Source organism: Hirundo rustica, chromosome Z (genome assembly GCF_015227805.2).
Source record: "Hirundo rustica isolate bHirRus1 chromosome Z, bHirRus1.pri.v3, whole genome shotgun sequence".
NCBI classification, from domain to species: Eukaryota; Metazoa; Chordata; class Aves; order Passeriformes; family Hirundinidae; genus Hirundo; species Hirundo rustica.
The window spans coordinates 8,787,287-8,815,273 of NC_053488.1; the positions used below are offsets into that span (position 1 = coordinate 8,787,287).

Genomic DNA, 27,987 nt, shown 5'->3' on the forward strand with positions numbered 1-27,987 from the left:
TTCTGTACTTTGCACGAGAAGAAATGCACTGAATCTCACAAAAATTCTTTGCTCAAGTACATGACATTGAAGCCTTCCCACAGCGCTTCCTTAACTAGTAAGATTCCTAAGGGGGGAACAAAATTGTTGCTAACTAGAGTATGAGCTTTTGGTAATGCCCAGATAACCACACTTGCTGTTTGGCACCACGAACCTGGTTTTCCACCAAGGTTCCTATATAAGCTACATATAGTGAAAACCTTACATATTTTTCTGCACTTACCCAATTCAACACTCTGAGGCCTATGGACCAAAAAAAACCACCAAAACCAAAAACAAAAAAACCCCCAACATTTCAAAGCTGATAGAAGTATCCCTATGTGGGTGTTCCATTCATTTAAACAGGGAGCTGCATATGCTTAAGGAAGAAACTATTTTGCCCACAAACCTCATAACACGAACACAATGTTCAGAAACCATTACACCCTTTTTTGTCTTCTATGAACCCTGAAATGATGATTTTTGAGGACTGAAGGAATTCTGCTTTTGTCTAGTGAAATTATTACAATAGGTATACCGTGTCCAATCTGTTCAGCATTTCATTATCTCAAGGTTACAGATATAATTTGATATTTAAATGTGATACAGTAATACTGGACTCGCTGATTCCTGATGTAACAGAAAGGACCTTATCCACCAAGGCTTATACACTTAACTTAGCTGCAATGCTTCTAGAACGTGCCTGAGTTTGCTTACAGAGATTGATTATAATCTCACAGCCTCTCTGCTCTAAATGAGTTTATCCAGACTTTCAGCCAGTTAAGCTCCCCTCAGAGCCAAGATCAAGAGCTACTTTTAACTTTGTCTTCCTGCTTACTGTCAGCAGTGTTAAGTTACTTTTAACTTACACCTGGCCATCTAGCCAGATAAAGAATCCATCTGTCTCTCCAACTGAGATCCATTCACCGTGTGAAAGGCTAGCCAGCCAAGCCACATGCTTGCCTCCTGCAGCTCAGCCATCCAGTCAAAGAGAGGCAAGTACTAGCAAACAATTGTTGCAAGATCTACTGACCAAAATGCTGCAGTAAGTAAGTAATGAAAGAACTATATAACACTCAAATTTTCGTCAGGGCAAAGATGATGCCCTGTATACATCAGGAAAGTATATATCAAGATAAAGAGTGCACATCTGTTGAAAAATATTAATTCTTCAATATTTTAATTTTTCACTCCTGATCACAATGCATGTGACGTTGGTCAGAACTTTTGGCTGTCTGTAACATACAGAAATGGCACAAGAATCATCTGATTACTGTCCTCAAGCTTTATATGATAAGATTATGTTAAAGTCAAGAACCAGCAGCCCAACAAGTAACTCTGCTCTATCAGGCATCATATAGAGCTTTTTATAACAGATGCTACTTTACAGGAAAATCTACAAAACAGAAATTATACAAATGTATTTAGTAAGAGACATGGTGATATCAATACATAAAAATTAGGATGGTGCCTCACTGATCTGACAAGTCAAAAAAAAAAACAAGCATGAAAAATTCTAAACAAACCTGCTGGAGCTACGAGATCTTCTTGAAGAACTATAGCTTCTTGGGGGTGTTCTGGATCTCTTATCTTTCTTCTTTTTATCATCTCTCTCCTTTTCTCGCTCCTTCTCCTTCTCCCCATCTTTTTCCTTTTCTTTGTCTCTGTCCTTTTCTTTGTCCCCTCCTTTGTCCTTATCTACCTCCTTGTCCTTAATCTTCTCTCTGTCTTTCTCTCCTTCTTTCTCAGTATCTTCTTTTTCTTTGTTCTGATCTACCTCTTCCTTGTCTTTTTCTTTATCTTTTTCCTTTTCCTTGTCCCTATCTTTATCCTTGTCTCTGTCCCTGTCTTTGTCTCGGGCTCGCTCTCTATCTTTGCTTCGCTCTTTATCTCTCTCCTTGTCCTTCTCCCTATTTCTCTCTTTATCTCGCTCTCTTTCCCTGTCTTTGTCTCGATCCCTATCCTTATCCTTGTCTCGGTCTCTGTCTTTCTCTTTTTCTTTGGCCTTTTCTTTTTCCTTGATCTTTTCTTTGTCTCTTTTCTTGTCCCTGTGAAAAGCCAAACACAAACTCATTAATTAATCTTTGAAATTTCCAACTAAAATTACAACTAACTTTTTAATATACATCAAGATAAAGAGTGCACGTCTATTGAAAAATGGCAATTCTTCAATATTTTAATTTTTCACTCCTGTTCACAATGAGGGTAAGCTATATAAAGCTAGGAAATACACAGCTATATACAGCTAGGAAAAGTTTGGAAACCAAACTGGAGAAGGGGATGCCAAAACCAAATCAAACCACTATCTTCCAAGTGATGCTACTATGTTTGGAGAAAATGTGTCTCTTACACCTCACAGTTACATAATTATACACACATAAATTTTCTGTATTCTGTCAGGAGTGAGACAAACTTTACAATCTGTAAATCCACTCTTTACTAAAAACGTATCCACATAAAATAGCCTTCAGAGTAATCACTACCAAATGAATAATGGCAGCTGACTGACAGAAGTCTTTATATTCTGGTTTTCTCTCACACAGACATCCTTGAACTGCTTGGAAGTCCAACAACACTCAATAAAAATAGAAATAAAATTAACAAAAAGCCACCAGATTCCCTTGAAAGGTAAATGTAAGATCAAAACTCAATCAAGATAATTCAATTACCTCTAAAGTCATTAGGAATTTGAAAATTACTGAAAAATGCTTATAGAGTTAAAACAGAAGAAAGGAAAACAGCTTCTTTGGGACAGGAAATATGATACATGTTCATAAAAAAACAATGAGGAAAATTCCATCTGATGTTTATGTCATCAAGTCAAACAAAACCTAATTAGCTAACAACTTTGGTTGGAAGATTACATTTTTGTATAGGACTATTTGAAAATGCAAGACTCCATCTTTCCTCTCTAGTAAAGAGACACATATTGAAAGGACAATTGTTCAGAGAAACAGGAGAAAGAAGTAAAGGAGAAATTGATGAGTAGGCCTTAATTGTGTCAAGAATAACAAGATTGACAGAAGTTACGTGGTATCTATTCTAGATTTTTATAGATTTTAAGAGACTCCTTCACACATGAAAGGTCCTAAGCACTCAAACTTTCCTCAAACTTGAGGAAGTGTTTGGCTGTATCTTTTTCTCAACTGCAAATAAACAGCAGACTGTTGTGTGCTCTATGACCTGACAACTCTGATTCCCATCAGATTCTGTCACGTGCTTCTTTAGGAGTCTCGGAAATGGAATGTAACATCATAAAGATGAAACGCACAGTCCTCACAACACCAGCCTTACAGCCTCCCAAGGAATGTCTTCTAGTTAATTTATCACAGAGATTTCACTGGACTTTCCCCTTCTAGTGAGCCAATGTCTCAAGAAACTCCAGAAAACAGAAACAGAGAATCAAAAGGACCCACCAACAAAACCCAGCTAGCTAAGCACCCTAGTTTTGTTTTCACATAGATCAACAGATCTGCAGCTCTCTTTCCCACAAAACTTATCTCATAGGACAAGAGGCAGTAGCACAACCTAAGTACAAATATCCCTTTAAATAAATCAGAGGAATTACAGAAATGAAAGTAAGACCATACCAAGACTTACATTCATGAAGCTATTTTCACAGGCACTTTTGGTTTGAGCATATTCACTACTTCATCCCTCAAAAAATTATGCTATGGTCTTGTTAAAATTTCACTGTTTAGTAATTAGATGATCAGACATAAAAACTAACAAACTAGATAAAATACACACATACTACATCCTGAAACACATATATGTCATATAACCAACACATGCATTTGTTCCTGCTGTTTAACATACAAAGAAGTCAAAGACGAAAATAAAACATCACGCACAAAACCTTTATACATGCTCTCACAATACAGGATCAAAGTCAGTCTGAATTCAGCTTCTCAACAGATACACATCAAACAAACATCCTTTTTTTGTGAGTTCACAAGGTACACAGGATATTCCTAAACTATTGGTTGTGGTCTGACAAAATTTCTCTTTTCCGTCAGCTTGAATGTTAGCACAAATGTAGATGAGACTTTCAAAGTTCAGGTGCCTCAGCATGATCATTTAACCCCTGGAGGCATCTTATCTCTTCATAAGATCTTTCTTATCAAGGAAGATAATTAACTCTATCCTAGCGAAGAACACTATACTCAGTATTAAAATTCAGTTTCTGTCCTTTTGTCCCACAGATGAGACTCCACCCTTTACGGGCACCTAAAAGGTTTGTTAAACTTTTTTTCAAAAACCATGTACTGTGAGCAAACAGTAACATTCTGTGGAACAGAACCCACCGAGAACGAGAGCGACTTCTTGATTTCCGTCTTTCTGTAGATCTAGACCGTTTTTTCAGGGGACTTCTGGATCTGCGTCTGTCCTTGTGTCTTGAGAGAGATCTGTTGCCAGATCTACTTCTAAATGAAGAATGCCATTAGAATAACATTTTAATATTGAAATTTCATACAAATGAAGTCAACCGACAAAAAACCAGTATACGTGTGTTGTGTCATCACATTATATGACACATTAATAACATACTCTCTGCAAATGTTTTTGCAAATACGGATACTTTATGCTTCACCAGGTGTACATGCTCTACTTAGAAACCATTTAAGTTATACCAGTGTTTCATAATGATCTCCATGAATCTAGAAAATATAAATTAATATAATTTACAACAGTTGTCCTTAGAAAATGACACTGCATAAAGTCTCTGACAATTTCTGGCAGACTGTAAAAATAATCAGTTACAAACAAAATACATTTTATTTCCTTTCCAGGCCCAGTCACTTACTGAAGTCTTAAGTTATCAAAAAAAAAAAGATGAGTTATAATTTAAATTCATAAAAAACTCCAATGATCTGTAGTGCAGTTTTTAGTCAGGTTACCTTTCCAGATAAAAGGATCTGTTAGCATGGATTTCAGTTGCAATTACAAGTGCAAATACTCTGATAAAAAAAAGGACAAGTCTTATGCAGATTTGAAGAATAAAACAGCACTTACAGGTTTTTTTTCCAAAATACTCCCTATTTTTGGAAGACCCTTTTTCCCAAGGAAGCAAATATAAAAAGCTGAATTTGCATATTAAGTTTCAACAAACCGGATCATTGGATACTTTGCTTCACAAGGTTATCATGAAGTTTAACTTACCATAGACAGAAAGATCATGTATATTACTCAACAAAACCCAAAAAACTGTGAGTTACAAAAAGTAACAGCTGCACCTACTTTCCACAGCTCAAGACACACAATGTAAAGATCCTCTAAGATTTTAGCTTTTCTATTTTTCATGCACTTGTAATCCTGCAATTCTTTAGTGTATATACACTAAAGAGAGCTACAGCTCTCCCATTCTGGTCAGACAAAACAATTCCTCTCTAGGCCTGGGAACCAAGGACACCTTATCTTCTCAGGCCCTGAGAAATATAGACTAAAGTGAGCTGGGGGAGAGCAAACTTGGGGTAAATGACTTCATTACCTGAAGCTGTACTTGGAAGATAACCCCCAAATACAAATGGACTTACAAAAGCGTGAAAACCTGTGACCCATCATCCCCTGGTGGGAGCTTTGTCTGCCCTAAATGTACTTGAAGGCCCTTCAATAAACAGAACTGCTTTTTGTTCCCTTAATTTTGTCTGGCCTCTGTTTTTACATAATCCCAACTGGCATCAGTAATACATACCAAGAGGAGGGGAAGCCATTTTTTACCTACAGCTTTGCTCTCCTTATCAGCAGAGACATACTAATCAACTGCAAGGCCAATTAATTACAACGGAATCAAAGCACAACCTTCAATAAATTTTATGTCAGAGATGAAAATGATAATATATACAACAGTAAAACAGGGAAACTGTTTATAGATGAAGCTGCCTCAACAGGTCACACTGTTTTTTCAGCATGCTCTCAGAACTGACAGCAGCAATATTAAACAATTTAACAAAACATAATAAAATAATTAACATTTGTTTAAAGAATAGGTTTTCCACACTTGAAAAAATAAAATATTATCTTCTAAAAGTCCACTTAGTTTGTGCCAATACAAGATAGTACTGAAATTACTGCATTGTTACACAAAACCCAGCTTGTCTTTTCCATTATGCCTTAAGTTAGAGACATAGCAGAGAAGCAAGCAATAAAGAAGTAATCAAATCCTTCTTGCATTAAAAAGGTACCTAACATTCTGAAGTCATTAGAAAATACATGCTGTGGTTTCCTGCTATTGCAAAATTACAGCCTGCACTTGTATCATATTTATTTGATAGCATAATAGATGATAACTCCCTCTCACCAAATTTTCTGTACTTAAAAGTATCCTAGTAGCCTTGTTTAAAGACATGAATGAAAGGATGCATCAGAGTTGTTGCTGTAAGATGGACAACACTCACCTTTTAAAAGTGTAAGCAATCAAGTAACATTCCAAATGATGGATTTCTTTTTTTATCCTTAACATGGTCAAGTACATTTAGATTGATTTACCTAAGTTCTCAGAATATAATCCTGACATTGAAAGAATCTGGACCATTTTGACAAATCATTATAATTCTCACAGAACAAGGCTGTTTCATTCTTGGGAAAAATTTTAATGGTTATACTTCAACCAGTAATTTTCTGTTTTAGTACTGAACAAATTTAGCTAAGCAAACAAAACCTGAAAAATGACAGACTGCCCCTGAAGCCCTTTCCTTATGCTTTTTAAAACACAGCTTCACATTTACAGGACAGTAAGTAACAACACAGCATTTATTAACTCCATGTTTAGAAGCTGAGGACAATAAGGATTCTATACCAAAAACCAGCCAGCCTATCTGCTCAGGGTGTTACCAGTAAATTATATGCTCCATCCACAAAATGCAGGTGTCTCCTTTAAAATACAGGCCACAAAATGTTATATAACTACATAGTCTAATGTACAAAACAATAAAACGTACAAAAAACCCACAGAACTTACTATTTACAGGAACTGCCCTCTAGTATGTTTTACCTGAGAGTAATCCTAAAAACATTTAGGATTTAGAGGAAAAGATTATTTATTCAGAGACAAAGTTGATGATTATGATGATCTGCTTGGTGAAAGTTAGCAATCTCTACAGAAATACTTGTCTGTAACTAAAAAATATCAGTAACCAGCACCATGCAAAAAATCCCCGTAAATTCTTAGTTTGGAACGAAAAGCAAACCTACCTGTGTTTTGAGTGTGACCTTTTCCTTCTAGATCGGGATTTTGAGCTAGACCTGGATTCTGAACGAGAATGGGAACGAGATCGACCGCCTTTTCTTTCACTGCCCTTTCCAGACTCTGAGAGGAAAAAACCACTTTGCAGTGTAAGCTCAGAACATTTAAAGATCCCAGTTAACAATCTGGCACAAGTGGAATGTACCACATATATTGCAAGGGGCCTACTCTCTGCACATCTTCCTTCTTTGCAAATATCCTTCAGAAACATCCAAGAAAGTCATTGCATATACTCGTTGAGTGCAGCCATCCTGCAGCAGTACACATAAACCAGATAATTATAAACAGCTAGCTCTACTATGAATGGGATTTATGTTGCTGCCACAATGCACAAGATCATAACACGTCCTCCTTTTGGTCTATTATTTAGTATAATTACCTTCTTTTTTTTAATAACTTGAGAAGAATAGAGTAAATTTAGAGGGCATAATTTTGAAAACAAACATAAAATATAAATATTACTGTCTGTATTTTTAGATATTTCAAACACTGTTACAGTAGTGAAGTTTTATTCCTAATTGCTTTGTAGGAGGAAAGGATGGAACAGAACAGGCTGAAAAGTCTGACTGAAGGCCAGAAAGTCAATAGAAACCTTAACAGTGAGCTCACCATGGTTCAGAGTCTAATTGTTACTCTACTGCTGAACAGCGATGAAGTGCTACAGTTATTTTACTTCTCACCAAAAAATACAACAGAAGATAATGCCCCCCAAAAAACCCTCAAGACTCCACATTATCTAACCAACACCAGACAATATTTGGGTTTGTTAGTAAGAACAAAGGCAAAAAGTTGTTGATAAAAAGAAGCAGGAAGTTTACTAAGTTGAGATTTTTTTTTTTATGCTGTGGTGTTGCAGTAAGTTTAAACCAGCATAAATGACCACTGGAATGTCTGTCTAGCCCCGCAACACAACACCAACTTCCTCACTGAGCTGGCATCTCAGTGTTAATAGGGAACAGGGAAACATTATCTGGATGAAAAGAAGTCCTTTACAATATGTTAATATTTATCACAGATTCATTCTCTGATCCCATTTGCTTTGAGAATGCAAACAGCCTTGAGCCACCACGAAAAAGAAACCAAATGAACCTGCTGCCAATAAGGAAAGCATATTACTGCTTTCAGAACCATGCTAGCTCACTCTGATCATGAAACTATGGCATTAACGGGTGCTAAAGGACAACAATAAAGAAGGCATTTTCTTCTAAACATTTTCAAGTGCTCTTAGCTTTAAAAATGCCATCATTAAGTACTGATTTAGTATTACATTTGCATGTTTGAAAACATTCAGTGAACATGTATCTGAAAACAAGACATGATGAAATAAAAAGCTTCATTCCACTGCTTAGATTCATGAATAGAATTTCGATTATTTTGGTTTTTTTCCCCAACATGTATCGAATACCTCTGGATACCCTTCTCTTGTGTCTGAAAACGCTCTTAGAAATGTGTAACAAGGTAAACACGGAATGCGTCTGTCCAGTAATGAACACAATGCACCTACCTGGCTCAATAGCAGCAGATATAAAAGACTGAGCTTCCCTTACTCTCTTCATCACTTCTTCAAGCTCCTTGGCAGCAGCTTGTGGTGTCATTTCAGGAGGCTTCACTATTGCATTATTGGAGTGATTTATTCTAAATTAAAGAAAAATAAAAATCTTTCATTCTTAAACATTTGAACAGGGGAAATTAAAAACAAGTAGGAAAGGAAAAGATCTCAACTTCATGTACAACTAAAAACTTAAAAGCTCAGCACAACTACAGATTTGTAACACTCATCTGTTCTAAGTATCCAAAGTATCTTGTTAGTTTGAAATATTACCACTTTTAAAGAAAGGCAGTACAGTAATCTTGTGTTACAATATTTTTAGAAGTCTAGGAAGTTACCTCTCTATTTCAGAGCAAATCTCCACATTAACGTCTACTAACTACATACACATCATACTGAAAACTTAATTAGGACTATAGACTTCAAAGATTTTTTCACTATTACAGCTTACACTACCTCAAGATTAATATAAATGTATTTTACTCAATGCTGTATGTATTCTATTGAGAGAAATTTATGCCAAACTGTGAAACTGGAATTGATAAAAATGTTTTGGTTTGTTAACAACAGGTCCGCATACTGAAAAAACCTTAGTCACAGCATTTTGCTACATGTAAGTCATAAATGTGTACAATGATACAAAAAAATCTCTCGTTCAATAGTCATATGGATAATTAATTTCTTACTTCAGTGGCCGATCCCCAAACATAACTCCATTAAAGGCAAGAGCTCGAGGTACAGAATTTTGGTCTGCAAATTCCACAAAAGCAAATCGTGTTGGTTGCGTCTCATCACCTGCCATTCGCACAAATTTCACTTCTCCAACTTGCTTAAAGAATTCGAGCAGCTGATCTGCTGTTGTAGTCTGGAAAGAGTTGAAGAGCTCAGCTCAAGTAAATTATACAATGAAAAACAATTATCTAATATATTGGGTAGTCTAAGAGGTAGTCTACATATTTTTGGAATGACAGCATTATTACAAAGGTGATATGAATTTGGGAATGTTACATTTTAAGACTTAGAGATGCGTATTCTTCCTTCCATTAATCTAAAGAATATTCTTCAACATTAAATACTGCAGCCACAAGTCCTTAGTCTTTCACAGAAGTAAAATAAAGAAATTTACATAGGATTTTGCACTTTTCAGGCAACTAATCTGAAATAACTGATAAGAAATTTCCTTATACCTGTTTCCAAGCTAATTGTGACTTTTTATCAACTAAAATAAAAAAACCCAAACAATATTAAAGGACTTAGATTTATGTGGCTTTCTAGAAGCTTCCAGTTTGTTTTATTTTATTGCAATCAACAGTACTTCCACACTCAGTAGCTGTTTCAGAAATCAAAAACCCCAAAATGTAATACTTACATTGCTATCAATCTAAAGCGAATATTTTGCAATTAATCCCACCACCTCTTAAAAATCCAAGTTACTGACTGAAAGATATTTGCAACTTCCAGTAAGACAGACACATCCCATCTTACTGTACCTAAGCAACTGCACTGTGCTGTGGGGGACAGCTATCATGATCTCATGACCTCTGAGGATTGCTCATCTAACACAACCAAACTGTACTTTTAATCAACACACACAATTAGAACTAGGTTTCTTTGACTGACCTACGGTGGATTTTCCGGTATTCTGACAAAGCCCGGTCTAATCTGACTGGCACATGAACCTTCAAAATGCAGATCATGAAAAAGCAAAATCAATTTGGGGATTTTGTTTGAATTCATGTTGTCATTAACTAATGGAAACTCTTTTAACATGTAAGATTAGAATTCATAGATAACATTTTCCCACCTTCTGTTAGTATTTCCACAACACAGAAACAAAATAAAGCTACCTGGGAATTCAAGTTTCCAACATAGACTGTTCGCCTGATTTCATCAATTTTGGATGGATCCACATTTCCCATAATCGGTGGTTGTGGTATTTCTCCCAGTGCTGTAATGTTAGGATCCAATGCTGCTGCTGGTATAGCCCCTAAAGTACCAAGTGAAACACCAAGCTGGAAAACACAAGCACAGAATACACTCTGCAGCCAAGAACTGGATATACTCTGCAGCCAAGTACTGGTGAAAGATATTCCACTTCTTAATACTTGTTTGCCTGGATACATTTCTGCAAAAACACATCTAATGAATATAAGCAATAACTTAAACTTTAAGGTCACAGCGCAGTAGGGTTTTTTAAAGAAGAAAAATCTACCCGGAAATAAGCTTCCATAGTGAAGTTATTCTGTGGTTATCAGTTAACATCTTATCAAGGAGATCTGGAAAGGGATATATATTAATCACAAAACATACAGGCTCTAATGCTTAACAGTCAATTAAATTGAGTGAGATTCTTTCAAACACTGCTAGTACTCTTAATTTTTTGAAACAAGTATTTGGACTAGATGAAGAACAGCTGGGATGTTGCCCAGCAAGGCAAGAAGGGAATTTTCAACACTCCAGGGTCATCAAAGGGACACATAAAGCATCTTCTAGACAAATGAATCACCCAAGACAAGATTAATTACACTTAAAATGCAAAAAATATTCTAAGTTCTTCCACTCATACCTAGAGTATGAGAAAAATACTGCTCTCATGTTTGGAACTGGAAATGGAAAACTCTCCTGCAAAATGTTCTAAGTTGTCACTTAAAAACACTATGAAATTGGTCCATTGAGTTCCTGGTTTGAATCTTCTCTACCCAGAAAGCAACTGCTTTTTCAAGAAACAAATTTTTTAAGAAGTATGGGGAATTCTTAACAAGCTGTCAGTATCTTTTATGTACTGTATGTATTATGTCCTTTATGTAACAAAGGAAAAAACTACTCTATTTTAACCTTAAATTTTCCTTTAATAAATCACAGCAACTCGCTGATGCCAAGAAAGCCTTACAAAGGGAACGGAGGAAAAATACCAGAACCAAGCTCCTCGACTTTTCATAGTGAAAACATCGACAGTTAGACAGTCTAGCAGTCAAAAAATCTTGCCATAGAGATATCTAGTAAAAGTCTCTACTGCAGCTTTTAATATTCTGAAGAACTGGTGTCAATATAACTTTGGTTTTAATAAATTTTTTGTCAGTGGATCAAATTAATGGCCCTACAGGGTAGGACAGCACTTAAAAAAGAACAAGAAGCAAAACCAGTATTTACCCACTATTTTGGAAAGTAGTAATCTGAAAGAAAAACCCTGGAAAGGTAGCACATGAACATCTTCTGATCAATCCTCCGGAGAGTCAGCATAGCTAAACCCTAACTGCAACATCCGTGGACCAGACAGTCCTTATTCCCTGCACACGGGAAAGGCTACCGAGAATAGAGGAAACTGGAAATCATACAGACTCTCAACTTACTGTAGTCAAGGGGGTTGGTGTAGGTATAGGAAGCAACCCTGCACCAGGCATCAGACTTGTCATAGTAGGAGCAGGTGCCAATAGAGAGAGGGCTTTGGCTTCATCTGGGATTTTACCTGAAGAAGCAAATGAATGCATTACACAAAGTTGGAACACTAGCCAGATGTTACTCTTTCTATGATTTTACAATTACCCTTGCATTTAAAAATGTAATAAATAACAATGAATCTATCTACCAGATCCTTACAAAGAAACAAATAACTTAAGTTTTTCCTTTTACCCTGCTCTATTAGGAAAAACAAAAGTGAGCAAAACTTCAAAGACTAGCAATCTCATTAATGGATTAATATTTTAAAAACTGAATAATGTATATAATTATTTAACACTTTGAGCTATGGGTCACCTGTACTGGAAACTTAACGTTCATGAACCAAACGATATCAAGCATGGACGCTTTCCCAGGGCGGTGTTTTCGCGGTGATCGAAAGTTGTTTTACACATGACAACCGTTCGTGTTGGCTGCATCACTAATAGCACACAGAACATCAGATACAGAAAAGAAGAACATTTTTTAAAGTTTAATCCCCAGAAATGGCAAATAACCAAATCAGTAAAAGAAAGAAAACAAAAAAAAGGGGGGAAGAAAAAGAAAAAAAAAAGGAAAAAAAAAAGGAAAAAAAAAAAAAAGAAAACAAAACAAAACGGAAAAAAAAAAAAGGAAGAAAGGAGAAAAAAAAAAAAAAAGGGAAAAAACCAAACTATGTGCTGACTGAAATTTGTGCTTTTCTTTATTCCTCTGGTGTTACCGACTTAGAATGTAAAAATAAATAAAACATAAAATAATAAACTACTGAACTACTGTCACTGCACAGAATACATACTACCAGTGAAACTGAAGGTGGAGGAAGGAAGAGTAGAAAAAACTTTAGGATTTGTACTCTCTCACATTCTAGTCACCTCAGTTTATCTGAAACTGGTAAGTTACCTCTAAATTTACCCAGATTGAAGAAAATCATAACTGATCAGGCTAAGCAAGCTCTGTTTTCCCAACAAAGGTACTTCCTGCTATTTTAACCTGATTATAGTTCTCCTGTCATGCTAAAAGTTTAATAGCTAATCTGAATTAAATGTAGGTTTCACTGAATGTTAGCCATGATTAGACTACTAAATTAACCCCCCAAAAAACTGCAAAAATCAAAAGATTAACAGTTAACCAATTATGACTACAATTAAATGTACAATTTAAATTTGAAATGCAAAGGGATTAAAACTGGCACAAACATTAAACACCAAACTAAAAAACTATTGCAAGTTCTAACTACACTAGGTATCTATGATCTGTTCAAAATTACTGGCATAACTGTATATATGCTAACCAACTGAGACCTCTGATATTACCCCATGGATCTTAATGAAGTAAATGCTCTTATTTAAACATTGTCTTAATATTCAAGTAACATATAAAAAGCTGTGCCAGTGGTTTCCTGCCTTGATTCAAACTGCATGTTTTAACTACAAAAAATCTAAATCCAAAATCTGCAGATTAATAAATATATATTCTTATCTAAAAGGAAAACTTGAGGTAGGTTTCAAAACACCATGCAGGTTTAGCAATATGAGTTCCAACTGACACCACAGAAAACATACTACTTTAAAAAATTACAAGAAAAAAGTGCTGCAAACCTGCTCTACAGATCTGCAGGGAAGTCTGGGTTACAGCTGGATATGACCAAATGGCAAAACAAATCTAAATGAAACTTAATTTATATGTAGCACGGGTAGAACAGAACAGATAAAGTAACGGTACCCTTTTTTTCCCCCATGCTTCCTATTTATATTTATTTTATTTGAGTTAAATTTTGAGCCACCTTGCTCCTTAACATGTAAGAAGACACTTGATTTTGCTATCTAGGGAGAAAAATAGGAAAATTATTACCACTGGGAAATTAACTGTGCAATGACTTCCAGGGCTTTAAAAAAACAAAACAAAACAAAAAAACCCCAAACATGCATGAATCTAAGCCACCATCACAATATTCAGCACTCTTTAACAGATCTCGTTTTGAAGTCAGGCATGCAATGAGAGGTGTACCTGATTTGCCTGACCGCTCCAAAGTATCAGATACTTTGCACACCCTGCCTATATGCAGGCCTATCAACAGGCTTTTGAATATACAGTTCCAGAGGATGTGCATGCAAATTAGGCACAGAATTATGTACCAGTTCTTCTGAAAATCTAAGTATTAAAGGTTTTTTCCAAATGACTAATGAACTAGAACTTATCCTGAACCACTAGTGAGCATCTTGCAATTAAAGAGCTACTATTCATGCAGGTTTCTATGGATCAAGAGACATGGCACAATTAAATCCAATGGCAGAAATGGCTCTGACAGTGGTGTGCCTGCATGCTGACTGAGAGATCCTTGGTCAGTACTGTACATAAGTATATGCCTAATTTAAGTATGCACTTACATACAGCCAATTCAATACACACTTAACCAGGTAAATTTACAAAATGTTTAGGTGTTTAGCTCTTTTAAACAGGACCTTAGTAGGGCACACATAACTAAGACAGACAATGACTCAAGTTCATAAAGTGACTTCAGTAGAAGCCTAAACTTTGAGTATATGGATGATAGCACTGAAATAACTGAAACTATTAACTTGCTGAAACATTGTTCAAGAAATCCACTGAACATTTCAGATAAGTGTTCACCACTATAGCAGCTCACAGAACAAACAGCATGCATATGTATGTAAACTGTAAAGTTTGCAGCATTATTTCCAGAATACTTTGGTCTTTCAACAATGTAAAGTTCTATTTTAAATACAAAATCAAGTTGGTCAGTTCAATACCACAAAGAAAGATCCATTTATTTTGTTCTCAAGAATGAGATAGGGTCTATTTCTACAGACAGAACCCTGAAAATTTGCTTGTCTATCCAGAATAACTTTTCCAGTTTTTAAGACCAGGTCAGGTTTTAAAAAATTCTACAGAACACTGTTATGGAGAAAAAAAAATCTGCAGTTTCTTAAATATCTACCTTCGTATTCTTTGAATAGTTTTTAAAAACAAATTAACATGTGAGTCCAAATAACCTCATGAGGTAAAAGCTTGAAATTTTGCAGTTTTGCTTCTGTGATTGCATTTGTAAAGGAAATACAAGCTCACTAAATACATTAAAACATGCAGGTTATGCCACAACAGTTCTCGACAATTTAGTTCAAGAATAACACTTTCATTTTTAGAACATACTATTTAAAATCTGAGTAAGAATGAGGTGAAAATATTTATTTTCTAATGAGGGAAGCAGTCAAAATAAATACACTATATCTATACCACATCCTTAGACAGATTTCTCAGAACCTCTTCTGCGATCATTTATTAATTGATTCTTCCCTTTGCAAAAGAATCTGGAAGCAAACATACATAGTCCCCGCATTGCCTGAAGGCACAGCTGTACTTGCTGTGATTTTTTTGTACCATTAGTCTTAAGAGCTCTAGACAACCTAGTCCATACTAAAACCTATTCTGCTGAAGGCTAAACAGAATCATCTGCACCAAACAAGTACTAATCACAGTATTTTTATTCCTCAAGTGTTTGAATGAAATTAATTTCAACTCTTCGTAGTGAACCTAGTGTTAACCCTCACAACCAAAAGTGCTTCTGCAACTAGTTTCCTTGTTTTAAAAACGCTAAAGAGTTCACAATCTACTTTAAACATTAAAAAAGATGATTATTTTCCTGCTATTTTACATCAATAGAACATGTATGCTTAGAATAAAAAAAAAACTTCAGCGAGATCCAACTCATGAATCTTAGGAGATTTAGCAGAAGGGAACAGAGATTACAGCTACTGGCAATTACAATTGTCACAGCCAAATCCAACAAAGATCACGAATCAAAGCTCTCCCCAGCTGCAGTACAGAGTCTGGTGAAAGGAGTGAAAGCAAGAGATCCCAGTGCAGTTGGCTGGGAAGAGCAATGCCTAAGGACTAGACACACCACTCTGTCCACCACTTTCTGTTTCAGGGCTTCTGTTTCACAAGGAGTAAGAACATCCTTTAGGGATGAGAACCATCGCAATCACTCCAGCATGAACTGCCACGGCTTCTGAGACTCTGTGATGACTGGAAAAACACTTTTTTTCTGACTTTAGTGGTTTTTTTAAACCTCTTCCTGAAATAATCACCACTAGAGCATGTCAAAATGCAACACATACACACACACACAGAACTGATTCAATCTTCCCACAATTAACAATGTTAAAAGACAATGCATTTCACAAAATGCTCCAACCAAAACTTCTGGCTGCATATTACTTATGAGTGGTAAATAGTTTTTTCTGAAAGTTACCAAAAAAAGAAAAAAAAGAAAAAAAAAAAAAAAAAAAAAAAAAAGGAAAGGAAAAAAAAAAGGAAAGGGGAAAAAAAAAAAAAAAAAGATGAAATCTTACTACCACTGACCTCAATGGAGCAAGGTTTCATCAGAGGTAAACAAATATTTTATGATATTCAATATTCATAAAAGTTCAATTTCAAAAAAGATTATTTTAAACTTATCATGTTAAACATAAATAGTAAGCCTTCTTTTAAATAGCTGATGCAACATAAAATAGAACACTCTGCTGAGGAAAAGTAGCAGAGAAATATTATGACTTTCCTTTCTAAAGTTGCTTTTTCCAGAAGTGAAGAGTTTTAACTGTCCTTTTCCAAGATAAACTCATAAACCACAATATACAGAAGAATATATCTCAAAACTGGTAAACTTTTTCACTATTTCTGTCTTCTGACAAAATGTATTCATCTGTTGAATTTAGATACTTAAATGAATTTCAAATCAAATTTATGCATAATTCAGAGCATTAAAAACTAATCATATTCTAAATTCTCTGTATACCATCCACCATTCATAAGCAGCTTCAGGTCAACTTCAAAATCAAACACCGTGAATTCTTTACAAACATCATTTTACAGAACTGAAGTACCAGTTCACAAGTACAAGGGAAAGAGATTTAACAGAACAAAACAAAAAAGGGACAAAATAAAATAAAAGAAACAAAGGAAAGAAAGCAAAATAAAATAAAAACAGAGACAGGGCGTCCATCTTCAGCAGGTCAGACTTCGATCTCATTTCCCCCATGAAGGTTTCACTTGGCGGCAGGTTTAGTGGCATGGCAAACAATGCCTAACTCAGGCAAGTGTAACAGGTCTGCCTTGGCCAGTCTAGTCATCTAATAATGCACAGATATCACACAGAGAAAACATACAAAACCAAATTAATAGTCAAGATCCATCTACCAGATAATGTGGACATAAAATTTAGAAAGGTTAGGGTGGCATCTTTGTTTAGCTTTCAACCTTTGCATTTTCAGAGTATATTTAAAGAAAAACCTACCAATACATACACATAAGAAGTCGTATTTTCCCAGCTTAATAAACTTACTTCATTTACAATTACATTTTTGTTAAATTGTTCATCAAATGTCACATACTTTACATTGATTTCATTCTGTAATGATTTCTCCTTCATTTACCACTGCTTAAATACACTCCAAATTTTAGATTTCATTGTGTTTTTGAACGAGGTTTTCAGATTTCCATTTTACCTCTCCCCTGTGTTTAACTCCACACAATAAATGTTTTATTACTGGCAATGTGGGCCAATGGTGCAATTTTACCTCCTGGTAGGATAAAATGGCATCACTACTTTTAAAACCCATGATCCACTCCACTCCACTGACTCCATTAACAGTGCATCATATGACACATAGTGAAAAAGCTTTTGTGCCATGGTCTCCAAAGCCATACTTATTCCACACAATAAATTCATCAGAAAGTTATATTTGTATAAACTCACATCTTTTTATAAATTACTGATTCTGATATAAAGTTACAGGGAACGGTATTCTGACATTAAAAAAAAAAAAAACCATAAAAACCCAATTCACCTAATTATGCATACATTTCTTTGGAGTCCAGAATGATTCTGAACAGTGACAATGTTTTGTCAGAGTTTTGATTTATTCTCCTTCCATTCACTGTATACCACAAAAGACACAGGAAAATGCAGCTTTACCTGCCTGTAGGCATATCATGTCAGGCAGTGATCTCATCACAAGAAAAAGACCTGGAAGTGTTGCTCATTCATCAGGCAGCCATCTTCCCTCTCTGGCAGTACTGAACCAGTGTTAAGATCTTATTGATGAAATAGAAAACTAAGATTCTGAATAATCTTTAGTCTATTTATTTAGGGGCAAATAAATTCAATTGGTGACTCTGGTCCCCTACGCCTCTACACAGTTTCCAGTGCATACAGAAATACTCTCTTTGTATACAGCAATATTCTCATTGTGGTTTAAGAACGAGTTAATATGAAAACAAAGAGCCTCCAAAACATGACACAAAAGGAACTAAAAACCTAAGCTTTACAAAGACAAACGTACGTGCTGTATGACCTGCCTAAGAAAGCTACAAGAATAGGCAGTACAAAGTAGGTCAATATGGCCTTCAGTGAAAGTAGTTTTTGTCAAATTTTGGAGACTTGTCAGTTTGTTAAAAACTTCCCAGATTAATATTACAGCAGCACTCATCTCACACTATCTAGATCATGATACAGCAAACATGCCAAAAAATGGTACTCTGGGACCATTGTTAACAAACTGGAAGAAGCCAATAGTATTTTTTTGAACCAAAACCTGACTCTTGCAGTTAGAGACGTTAATAACAGTTATTTTTTAATCTGCTGCAGTTTACAGTTCAATCACTCTACATATTGTAGAGTCGCTCATGCCAGAATAGCAGCCAAGCTGAAAGTAAAGTCAGGTTCACTCCATCAGATGGAATGATTCCATTCTAAAGAAGCAAAATGTCCAGCACCAGTCGGAGGCTAAATTCTACAGTGAACCCAATGAAGTCAATGGGGCTCTGCCTAACTCCATTGATATGCCTGCCACAGGACCCTGCTTCATGTAACAGGATTCAAATCTCGGATGCTTGTACTAACAACACAAACTGTCTTGTACTCGACACATCGGAGAAAGCATGGCCTCAGAGCTAGTTAAAGGAACATCTGTCAATTTAGTATTCATCAAGTATTTTACCTCATTAAGAGTTTTAAGAACATTTTATGATGGGACATATTCTGGACAGATCACTGCATATTTAAACAGTTATCCAAAACAAAAAAGGAGTACCAGAATACATAAGGAAAGTTTTTTACGGCACACAGAGTAACACTTCCAACAGCAACAATAAGGAAAAATTGTTTCTTAAAAATTAAACTAGGATAAACATTTATATTCAAACAGTATTTTGAATGCTAAGTTTCTTAGCATGAGTATGTAAAATGGCCAATATATCACATCTGTAAGAGAAAACTGGGATTCACTCTAAAAAAATGTAGAAATAATCAGCATCTTTAAAAAAGCACAATTCAGCAAAAAAAATCTCTACAGCAAAGGTGATACATTAAGATTCAAACTGCAGTAGTATCTGTCAGGAAATTGCCTGACCTTTCAGAGCTCCATTGACTTCAGTGAGAACTCTGTGTGCAAATACACTTGCCAACACAAACCATAGTGAAAGGAATTATTTTCCTTTCTTTTCCTTCAAAATATGTAATAATTACAGAAATGTGAGTTATCACAACTTAAACCAACTATCTTTTTGCTAATGCTGACCTTCAATTAAACATGTATAACTGGATTTTTCTTCATTCAATTTTGTTCCAAGGCTTTTCTTTCCAAAAGCAATAAAATAAAATAACAGAGCATCACCTTACATAGAAAGCTTAAAACAATTAACAGACACAACAAAGACCATCATTACAGAAGAATGTCTAAAATACCAACCTTCTGCGCAGGGCACAACTATCAAAGCTCTGTCAATAAAAACCGTGTTAGTTAGATGCTGGGCCACACCAACACTCGATGCTTCACGAAACTTAATATAACATACTTTGGAGGAAAAAGCAAGAGGTGCATTGCTGCAAGATAAAAGGAAAAAAAATAACAATTAGTCATAATTGCAGGCATGTATTTTTAACTATTACTATTTGGTGGCGGGGGCGGGGGGAAAGGAGTTTTCCTAGAAAAGGAAGCCTAAAGTATAGGAATCTACTAACTTGCCAACTGGCTTTATCTTTGAAAGAGGCATGGAGCAACTTTTTAAGAAAAATGACATATGCCAAAATCACTTACTAATAAGACTAATTTTCTTCTACTGTCTCGCTACACAACACTGAATAATACCTTTCAAATCACTATTTTAGGAGCATATTTACCTGACAATTACAATTACCAAGTAAATATTTTATAGTTTATAGTTTTTTTCTGAAAATAATCTTTGCTTAGGGAAGTCAAACAACAAACGCTGCCACTTTTTGGTCGATCCTTCAGATATTAGCCTGCAAAAATCAATATTCTTTCTCAAGCTTTCACAAAAGTAGTTTTATTAATTCTTACAACGATAAAAGCAGGTCTTGAGAGTACTTTCAAATACTGGGTCTTAGCTGACTAATGTAACAAAACCCATTTTTATCATTTGCCTAAGTTTGGCACAATGTAGCATTGAGTAACACTGGAGGAAGTAGGAGCAACTCACCATTTGGCTACAAAAGGGAGGAAAACTTGTAATTTCACTTTTCCATTAGACAGTATGCCAACAGAAAACACGTAAACATTGCCATCTTGATCAAAACCAAATAAGTTTGTTTTAAAAACTGATTCCCTAGTCAAGGTTTGTAACCTTTATATTAGCAGCTTGTTACTTCACATGAAGGAACTACAAGTAAAATATTCAAAGAGAGGTTACAGCAATTTTCATTTGAAATCATGGAAAAAATGTTGCATAGACTGTTTCACCCTGGTCCTATCTCAACCAAAATAGAAATACTTGCCAAATTTCTGGAAGCACCAGCAGTAGTTCAAATTTAACACAACTCATCTCAGAGTCCCTTCAAATTCCAATCACACGCTTACCTATTCTTCTATGAAATTCTGTTAGATTTCAGGATTTAAATACAAATCAGAAGTCTTAGACACATCATCTCATCATGTTAATTACAAAAATAAATCAAGAATGTAAGCCTGAGGGAGGCAGACTAGTACGTTTCTGGCTACCAGGGTAGTAGCACCAATGTAAAATAGCTAGAGATGGCCAAATTCAGAATGGCATTCAGAAACACCTATGATGGAAAATTCATTAAGAACAGACAATACACTGGAGGAAAAACTAAACAGGGAGTAGGAGACACATAACATGAAAAGTCAACCTCATACAATTTAGTAAAACATTACAAGATAGCTACATTTCTTCTGCCCACTTTATTTATTTGTAGTGGGAAATATTTTCACTGTTTCAAGTTTCCACACTCAGGAAGAAAATAAGTTACTCTGCATAGAGTAACTTCTGAGCCAGCTGTGAGGTCTCAGTAGAGATCACTTCCCAGCTTCAGAGGTGTCAGCCAGCTGTGATTTTTTTCAGTACTCTAAAGAAACTTCATTTACCACAAAGACTCCTACGGCCACAAGTAGTTTGGTTTGGTGGGGGAGAGGACTTTAAGGGAAGAGAGGAGAGTATGTCTTGGGGGTTTTTGTTATCATTGTATGTTGTTTGCTTGTTTCTTTTTAAATACACCTCTCAGTGTTACAACCTAAAATGCTGAAGCCACCACTGAAGGTTCTATGGTCCACACTGCTGAAGACTTCTAATATCTTCTGGGTTTTCCTCCCATTTTGTTTTCACTGCCAACTCAAAAACATAATTCTGCTCCACGCAGTTTCAGATCCTCCCCTCCAATAATCCTTCTAAGTTTTAACATCTATAGAGCCTGCACTATCAAGCATGTTTTTGTAAGATTTACTGTCCTGTATTCACTGATTTAGAACACAAAAGCTATGTGCACACTGTTAAAAACAACAGATGTCAGAACACTGAGGCCCTACAAAGACATCTTGATACCAAGTGTTTTCCAAAAGGTTAGGAAGGAGAAATTCTCTATAAGGTGACCAACTCTACTAAAAACACATCAAAGTTGCATCAAGGGAAACTATTAAAATCTAAGAGATCTAAAATTCTAGAAGGTTTAACAGTGATCGAGTCCTCTCCTTTTATGAAGGAAAAAATCTTTCCATCAGCCTTTTTTTTGTAGCCTTCACTGAGGCTGAATTGAGGGTGACTCAGGATCTTTTCCCTAGGTTACACAGTCTTTGATGTCAAAAAGCAACTTTGAATCTCTGATTCAAAGTTACTAAAATTCAGTTAGTCTCCTTAGGAAAAAAAAAAAAAAAAATCTAAATAGTATTTGGACATTTCTAACATTTTTGTTTCCTTGTGTGGCAGACAGCAACATTCATCTCCTAACAGAATAAAAATCAACCAAAATATTCTCTAAGAAGGATCTATTCAGAAATCTACTGTAATAATAATAATAATAAGCTGCAAAGCATTCTCTAACTGTCCAAATTTTCTCAAGTGGGGCAGGGAGGTGGGGTGTGTGATGTGTGGAAGACATGACAGAAATTAGTAACTTAATGAAATAGGATATTATGAAACAATTGTGCTGATCAGCTGATAGGGCTGTGTGTGTTTTTCCTCAGAACCCTCACCTATACTGCTGTGCTGTCACTGCAGGATATAACAATGTCTATTTACTGGACAGATGATGAGCCCTTTCCTCAGAGATGTCCCTGGTTAAGTAAAGGTGGCCCATCCACCTGTCAGAAGGAGTAAGGTATACCAATGAGAGTGATTTGGGTGGCAGCCCTCAGTGCTAAGCTAGGCTTTCCCCAAATACTCTGGTCCATGATCAGAACATTTTCAGGCTCCAAACTAGAGGAGGCCCCAAATCCCACTGCCAAGGTTTGGTATGGCATGTGTCTCCACCTCTCAACACCTACTGGGCTGCAACCAGAGCGCAGCTTCCTGGTGGCAGAACACAGAGGCCAATCCAGCCGTGCCCTTGACTAGGGAACAGTGATGACAAACCAGCACATCACCCAACTTTTGGTTAAACCAAAAGTTTATTCTCAAACAGTGTTCTAGCTTCCAAGACGACTCCAGGCTACTCAGAAGCAAGCAGTATTACACAGCAGGTCTTTCCACACCTAACAGAGACAGTTTGCAACTCCCTGCTTTCAAACAACTCATTCTGCAAAAAACCAGTGGTCACTCAATAAGGTTTTCAACATTTAATTGTTCAAGAATCCTCTCAAGGCCACATTTGAAGGCTCATTGCTACACGAGTAATTTTGAAGGCCACTCTGAAAGCTAGACTTCAAATGGCTGACAAGTGTATGGGACTGCCTGTGTATGTCTGGGACTAAGAATCCAATTACAGGTGTCACCAGTCTCCTGCTAAACTGGAAAACACCACTAGGTTGTGTCAGTGGCTAGCATACTGGAGTATACAACCAAGGCAAAAGACCTGTGACATCCTGCAAATTAGCTTCAGTTTTTAACTGTCCTGAAAACTGATAGCGATCTACATTTTGTTTGGGACACCTTTGCTTCCCATCCACTTGTCAATGAAATACTCTTTTATGAATTTATTACAATGTTACAAATACATTTTCAGAAAGTCAACAGGAGCACTTCATTTTTTGTTTCTGAGGAAGGGCATTAGAGCAAGTACTTAATTTTCTCCCAAGGTAGCAGTTTGGAAGTCAGTTCAAACATCCCTAAGCATGAGGCAAGGAAAAATCATACTTCTAACATTTATTCATAAATAACGGTAAATAAAACCAAGAGTAAAACAGGTAATCACAATCCTGCAACATCTCTCTGAAAACTGAATTAATCAGGATTATAACCTTGACATTCCCAAGTTATTTCCTACTATGGTACTGGGTTTTAGTATTTTACGTGTAAATACACCCTGGCAAAATTGTACATACTGGCACAAACATTATTTGTGTATGAATGTCAAGAGAGTCCCCATTTCACTTAAAACCTGTTATATAACCTCGTGAAAGACAAGAACAGCTGTTACAAAAAAATATATACAGTCAAGGGAAAACCCAAAATATAAAGAATCAGCTATAAAACAAGTACAGGACAAAGCCCTAGAAAACTGTATAAAAATCCACCATACAGCTATTGGTAAGGTATATCTTACTTTAAGAATATCTTCCTTTTTTTTTTTTTTTTTTTTTTTTTTTTTTTTTTTTTTTTCCCCTGAATGATTGGTATTGAAACATAGTTAGATGTTATGTAGCTACACAAAAACAGATAAACACCAACTTTTTGGCCATTCTCTTTCGAAAATCTAAGTTTTGTTAATCTGAGCATTTTTGTATCACAGTTCACGTATTGGGATGCTAATAACGCCCTCTCCAAAATTCCGAATTAATTTTTCTAAGAAAATACAACGTTTGACAAGGCACATTTGTTATTCTCTTCCCACTACAACTACTGCCTCGAGAGAGAGAGAAAAAAAAGAAAAATTATTTCTTTCCCTTTTCCGCTAATCATCGCCTTCTTGGGAGAGGCAACACTGTTATTCTGCAAGCCCCTGCATCTCCCACCTGAGTCCACCCCTCGCACGCCGCTGACACCACGTGAACCGCTATAATTTAGGGAGAGATGCGACGCCCGCAATTAATTTACTGCACAAGTCTTACTGGGGGCAACTCCGAGCACAATGCAGGGCAGGTTCCTTCCTCTGCCCTTTGCAAAACCTCAGCTACTCTGGATCTGTTCGAACGGCCCCTTCTCGGAGCACAGCGCCAACAGAAGGGGAAAAAGGAAAAAGAATGAAGGCAGTCGGACGAGGGTGGGCCTGGAATTCCTCGGTCTAGCTCGCCTGCAGCCGGCGTGGGCGAGGAAAGAGATAGGCCACAGAAAGCGGGTTTTTAGTTAGGGAAAATCGGCAGGCGCCGCCATCTTAAGTGCGGGCGCAGCTCCTTCCCCGCCGCTCTGGCCATACAAAGGGGAGGGACCACGTGACTCCCCCCTGGTGCCCGCTCTCAAAATGGCGCGCATGGCCTCCTGCCCCTGTCCTTCCCGCCACCCCCCGGCCCCTCCGCGCCTCTCCCTCATTCCCAGTCTCCGCTGCTGCGGAGGGTGGCACGGGCCCCACTTACTCCGGGGGATAAAGACGGAGCTCCTCGATATCTCCCAGGAAGCCGAAGAGCGTCCGCATCTGCTCGCTGGTCACGGCCGAGGAGAGGTTGGTGATCTGGATGACGGACGTGGGGCCCAGGGGGAAGCCCAACGGGACCCCGATCCCGCCGCTGTTCATCATGGCGGCGCCTGCCGAGCCTTACCGCGCGCACACGGGGGCGCGGGCCCGCCCACCGCGAGGGGCGCGCGCCACCGGCGCTCTAGCGGCGCGCTTCTCTCCCAGAGGAGTTCTCGGACGGACGGGCGGCCCCTGCCGGCGGAGCCTCCGGCCCGCCCGCGGCGTGGAGATCTCGGTCGCTTCGCCAGGAGCCGCCTCCCCAGGAGCCGCCTCATACGGAGACGGCCGGGCCGCCGTGCGTAGGACGAGAGCGGTGCAGGGCCCGCGCCCCGCCCAGGAAGAGGCGCGGGCCGTGAGGGCCCGCCCCTGCCGCTCGCGTTTGCGCGCGCACGGCGGCCGCTGCCGGCGCGCGCCGGGGCAGGGGCGGCCCCGGCGGCCCCGTGGGCGGCTCGGGCCCTTCAGGGGCTCGGGCCCGGAGAGGAGCCGGATGTCGCGTTTAATGGCGCTTTTGGTGGCCGCGTTTAGTGGCGCTTTTGGTGGCCGCGTTTAGTGCGAGACAGTTTGCTCACCCTAGGGAATAAACCTCTGAACACATCTTATGTCTGAACAGGAAGGGCTTGTAATAGAACGAGTTGTTATAAATTGACTGCGACTCTATCCCGATGAATTTGATCTCGCCTGCAGTTTTAGTTCAAGTTCACCTTAGAAACTACACTGGCTGGAGAAAAGGAGGCTGAGCGCTTCCTGTGTGGGCTGTCAGTATTAAGGATCAAACTGCTGTCTTTCCAAGTGGTATGGAGCTGAGCAACTAGACACTGAAAGGTTTAAGGTTTCAGGCAGTTTGTAAGACTTTTCCATTTCCATTTTCCAAGCATGAACTGAGAAGAGATTGAAGTATTTTTTTAAGCTATCTGGGCTAAAAGATACTGCAAATTTTTGACAGTTCCCTGAGCAAGTAGGTCAGTTGTTACAGAAAATCCATAGATAACTCAGGGTAGTGCTTCCTTTATTGATGCTCTATTTATTACAGAAACGTAATTCCAAACAATTGTCCGAGATATATTTTATTTAAATGCGTTTATGCATATGTTTCAGATAGGACTTAGTTCAAAATTATTTTCAGTGCAGTCATATTCTCTTTCTAAATGAAATCTCTATTCCAAAAGACTTAAATCCTTTTTTTCAGCCATACTGGTTGCTTCTAGTTAGTCAGCTTAAGTTGGGAGAAGTTTAACTGGAGCTTCCAGATATTTTGTTATATATTGTGGAAAAAGAAACCAATTATTATTTTATGCATAGGAGCCTTACATAAAGTTTTGTTATATTTTCACTAGTACATCTTATCCAAAGATGGTTAGCAGAGATGTAGAAACTATTTCTGCTATAAATATTCTTATCCGTTCCCTTTGTGTCTCTCAGTGTAGGGTCCAAATTACAAATGAACTCTAAAATTCACAAAGAAAAGCCTTGTGATGTCAGAACTGACTCAGACATCCTCCTTCAGATAAAGCCTATAACAGTACATACAAAATTCTGAGCCACGGGTCTGCTCTCTGAAAACAAAGCAAAACAGTGTTTAAGTTTTGTATTTATCAGTCCCTAGCACAGTACAACATTATCTTGGAAAAGGAATGATGTATTTCAAGAAGAATAGGCAAAAAATTCTCCCCAAATCCCAGACCCCCAAAAATTTAATGCTGAAAGCTTTGGGTCACACATGCTGCCACTAAAAGGCCTGAAGCAAACCATGACTATTTTAGTCAAACCATTCAAAATTTAAAGGTGTTAAGGAGTCACTCCCTCTCCTATAATGAAAACACTCAGAGCTATTGAGAAAGAAAAAGTTAAATAAAAAGAGTAGACGTGCAGAAAAGGAATCCTCCTACAAGCAGTGCCCAAACATCCTCTCTCTAATCAATGGCTAACAGACTTGCATCTTACAAATTGCTGTAGGTCTAGAGAAAACTTTAGTTGTGATCAAAGTGAATTAATATGTGTACAAGTTACTTTTCAGTTTTGCTCACCTGTTTTTACTTGTTATTAACTGTTTTTGTGCATTTAAATAAAGCTTCAGTAAATAAATTGTTTCACTTCCACCTTGCTTATCAGGTTAACTAGCAAAACACCAAGGCCTTCTGTAGGCTTTTTGGAGGTAAACTTAGGTTCCAGGTTACCTAAATGTAAAACTGTTAAATAAAAGTGACTATTAACCTTTGGTCTAAAACTGTATTTTGTGATCTTCCCATGAGGATTAGAAAACATTTACTGGGTAATGTTAATTGCAAGTACCTGTAGAAAAATTGTGGCAATTCAGAAGGAAGTTACAATAAGAGCTGTTTTGGAAGATCAGGAGAAAAGTCTTTTCATTACACAAAAAAGTCACATTTTAAGCAGACAGTAGGTGGTCTGACAGAGGTGGACATCTCTGTGGCACTTGCTGCGCTTGCAGGGGGAGGGAATTGAAATCACATGAGGTAAAAGAAAGAAGCATTCAAAAGCTTTCATCAGCTTTCTTAAAATGGAACCTTAGAGACTTCAAAAAGAATGTTAACCCCCAGAGCTAACAATTATTTGATAAAAACAAAATAGTTCTAAGTTTTTGGCAATTTGTGAGAAGTGAAATTTTACTTCAGATTCAAC

At 37.2% G+C, this 27,987-nt stretch overlaps 1 protein-coding gene across 3 annotated transcripts in view; it reads right to left on the reverse strand.

Annotated features, from left to right (window-relative positions):
• SREK1 (splicing regulatory glutamic acid and lysine rich protein 1) overlaps positions 1–25,454 on the reverse strand; it is a 35,244-nt gene extending 9,790 nt beyond the window's left edge. The window contains exons 1-10 of one of the 3 annotated variants that reach the window (XM_040089343.2): positions 25,250–25,391; positions 20,124–20,151; positions 20,018–20,046; positions 12,164–12,279; positions 10,661–10,825; positions 9,500–9,678; positions 8,769–8,899; positions 7,213–7,327; positions 4,326–4,445; positions 1,545–2,066 (exon numbers count right to left, since the gene is read on the reverse strand). In XM_040089343.2, coding sequence (XP_039945277.1) covers positions 1,545–2,066; positions 4,326–4,445; positions 7,213–7,327; positions 8,769–8,899; positions 9,500–9,678; positions 10,661–10,825; positions 12,164–12,279; positions 20,018–20,046; positions 20,124–20,149 — 1,403 coding nt within the window. In that variant the 5' untranslated portion in view covers positions 20,150–20,151; positions 25,250–25,391. Of the gene's footprint in view, positions 1–1,544; positions 2,067–4,325; positions 4,446–7,212; positions 7,328–8,768; positions 8,900–9,499; positions 9,679–10,660; positions 10,826–12,163; positions 12,280–12,566; positions 12,800–20,017; positions 20,152–25,249 lie in introns of those variants that run through there. The other 2 variants (XM_040089342.2, XM_040089344.2) reach the window with 2 other exon arrangements.
• Between the last annotated feature and the right edge of the window lie 2,533 nt (positions 25,455–27,987).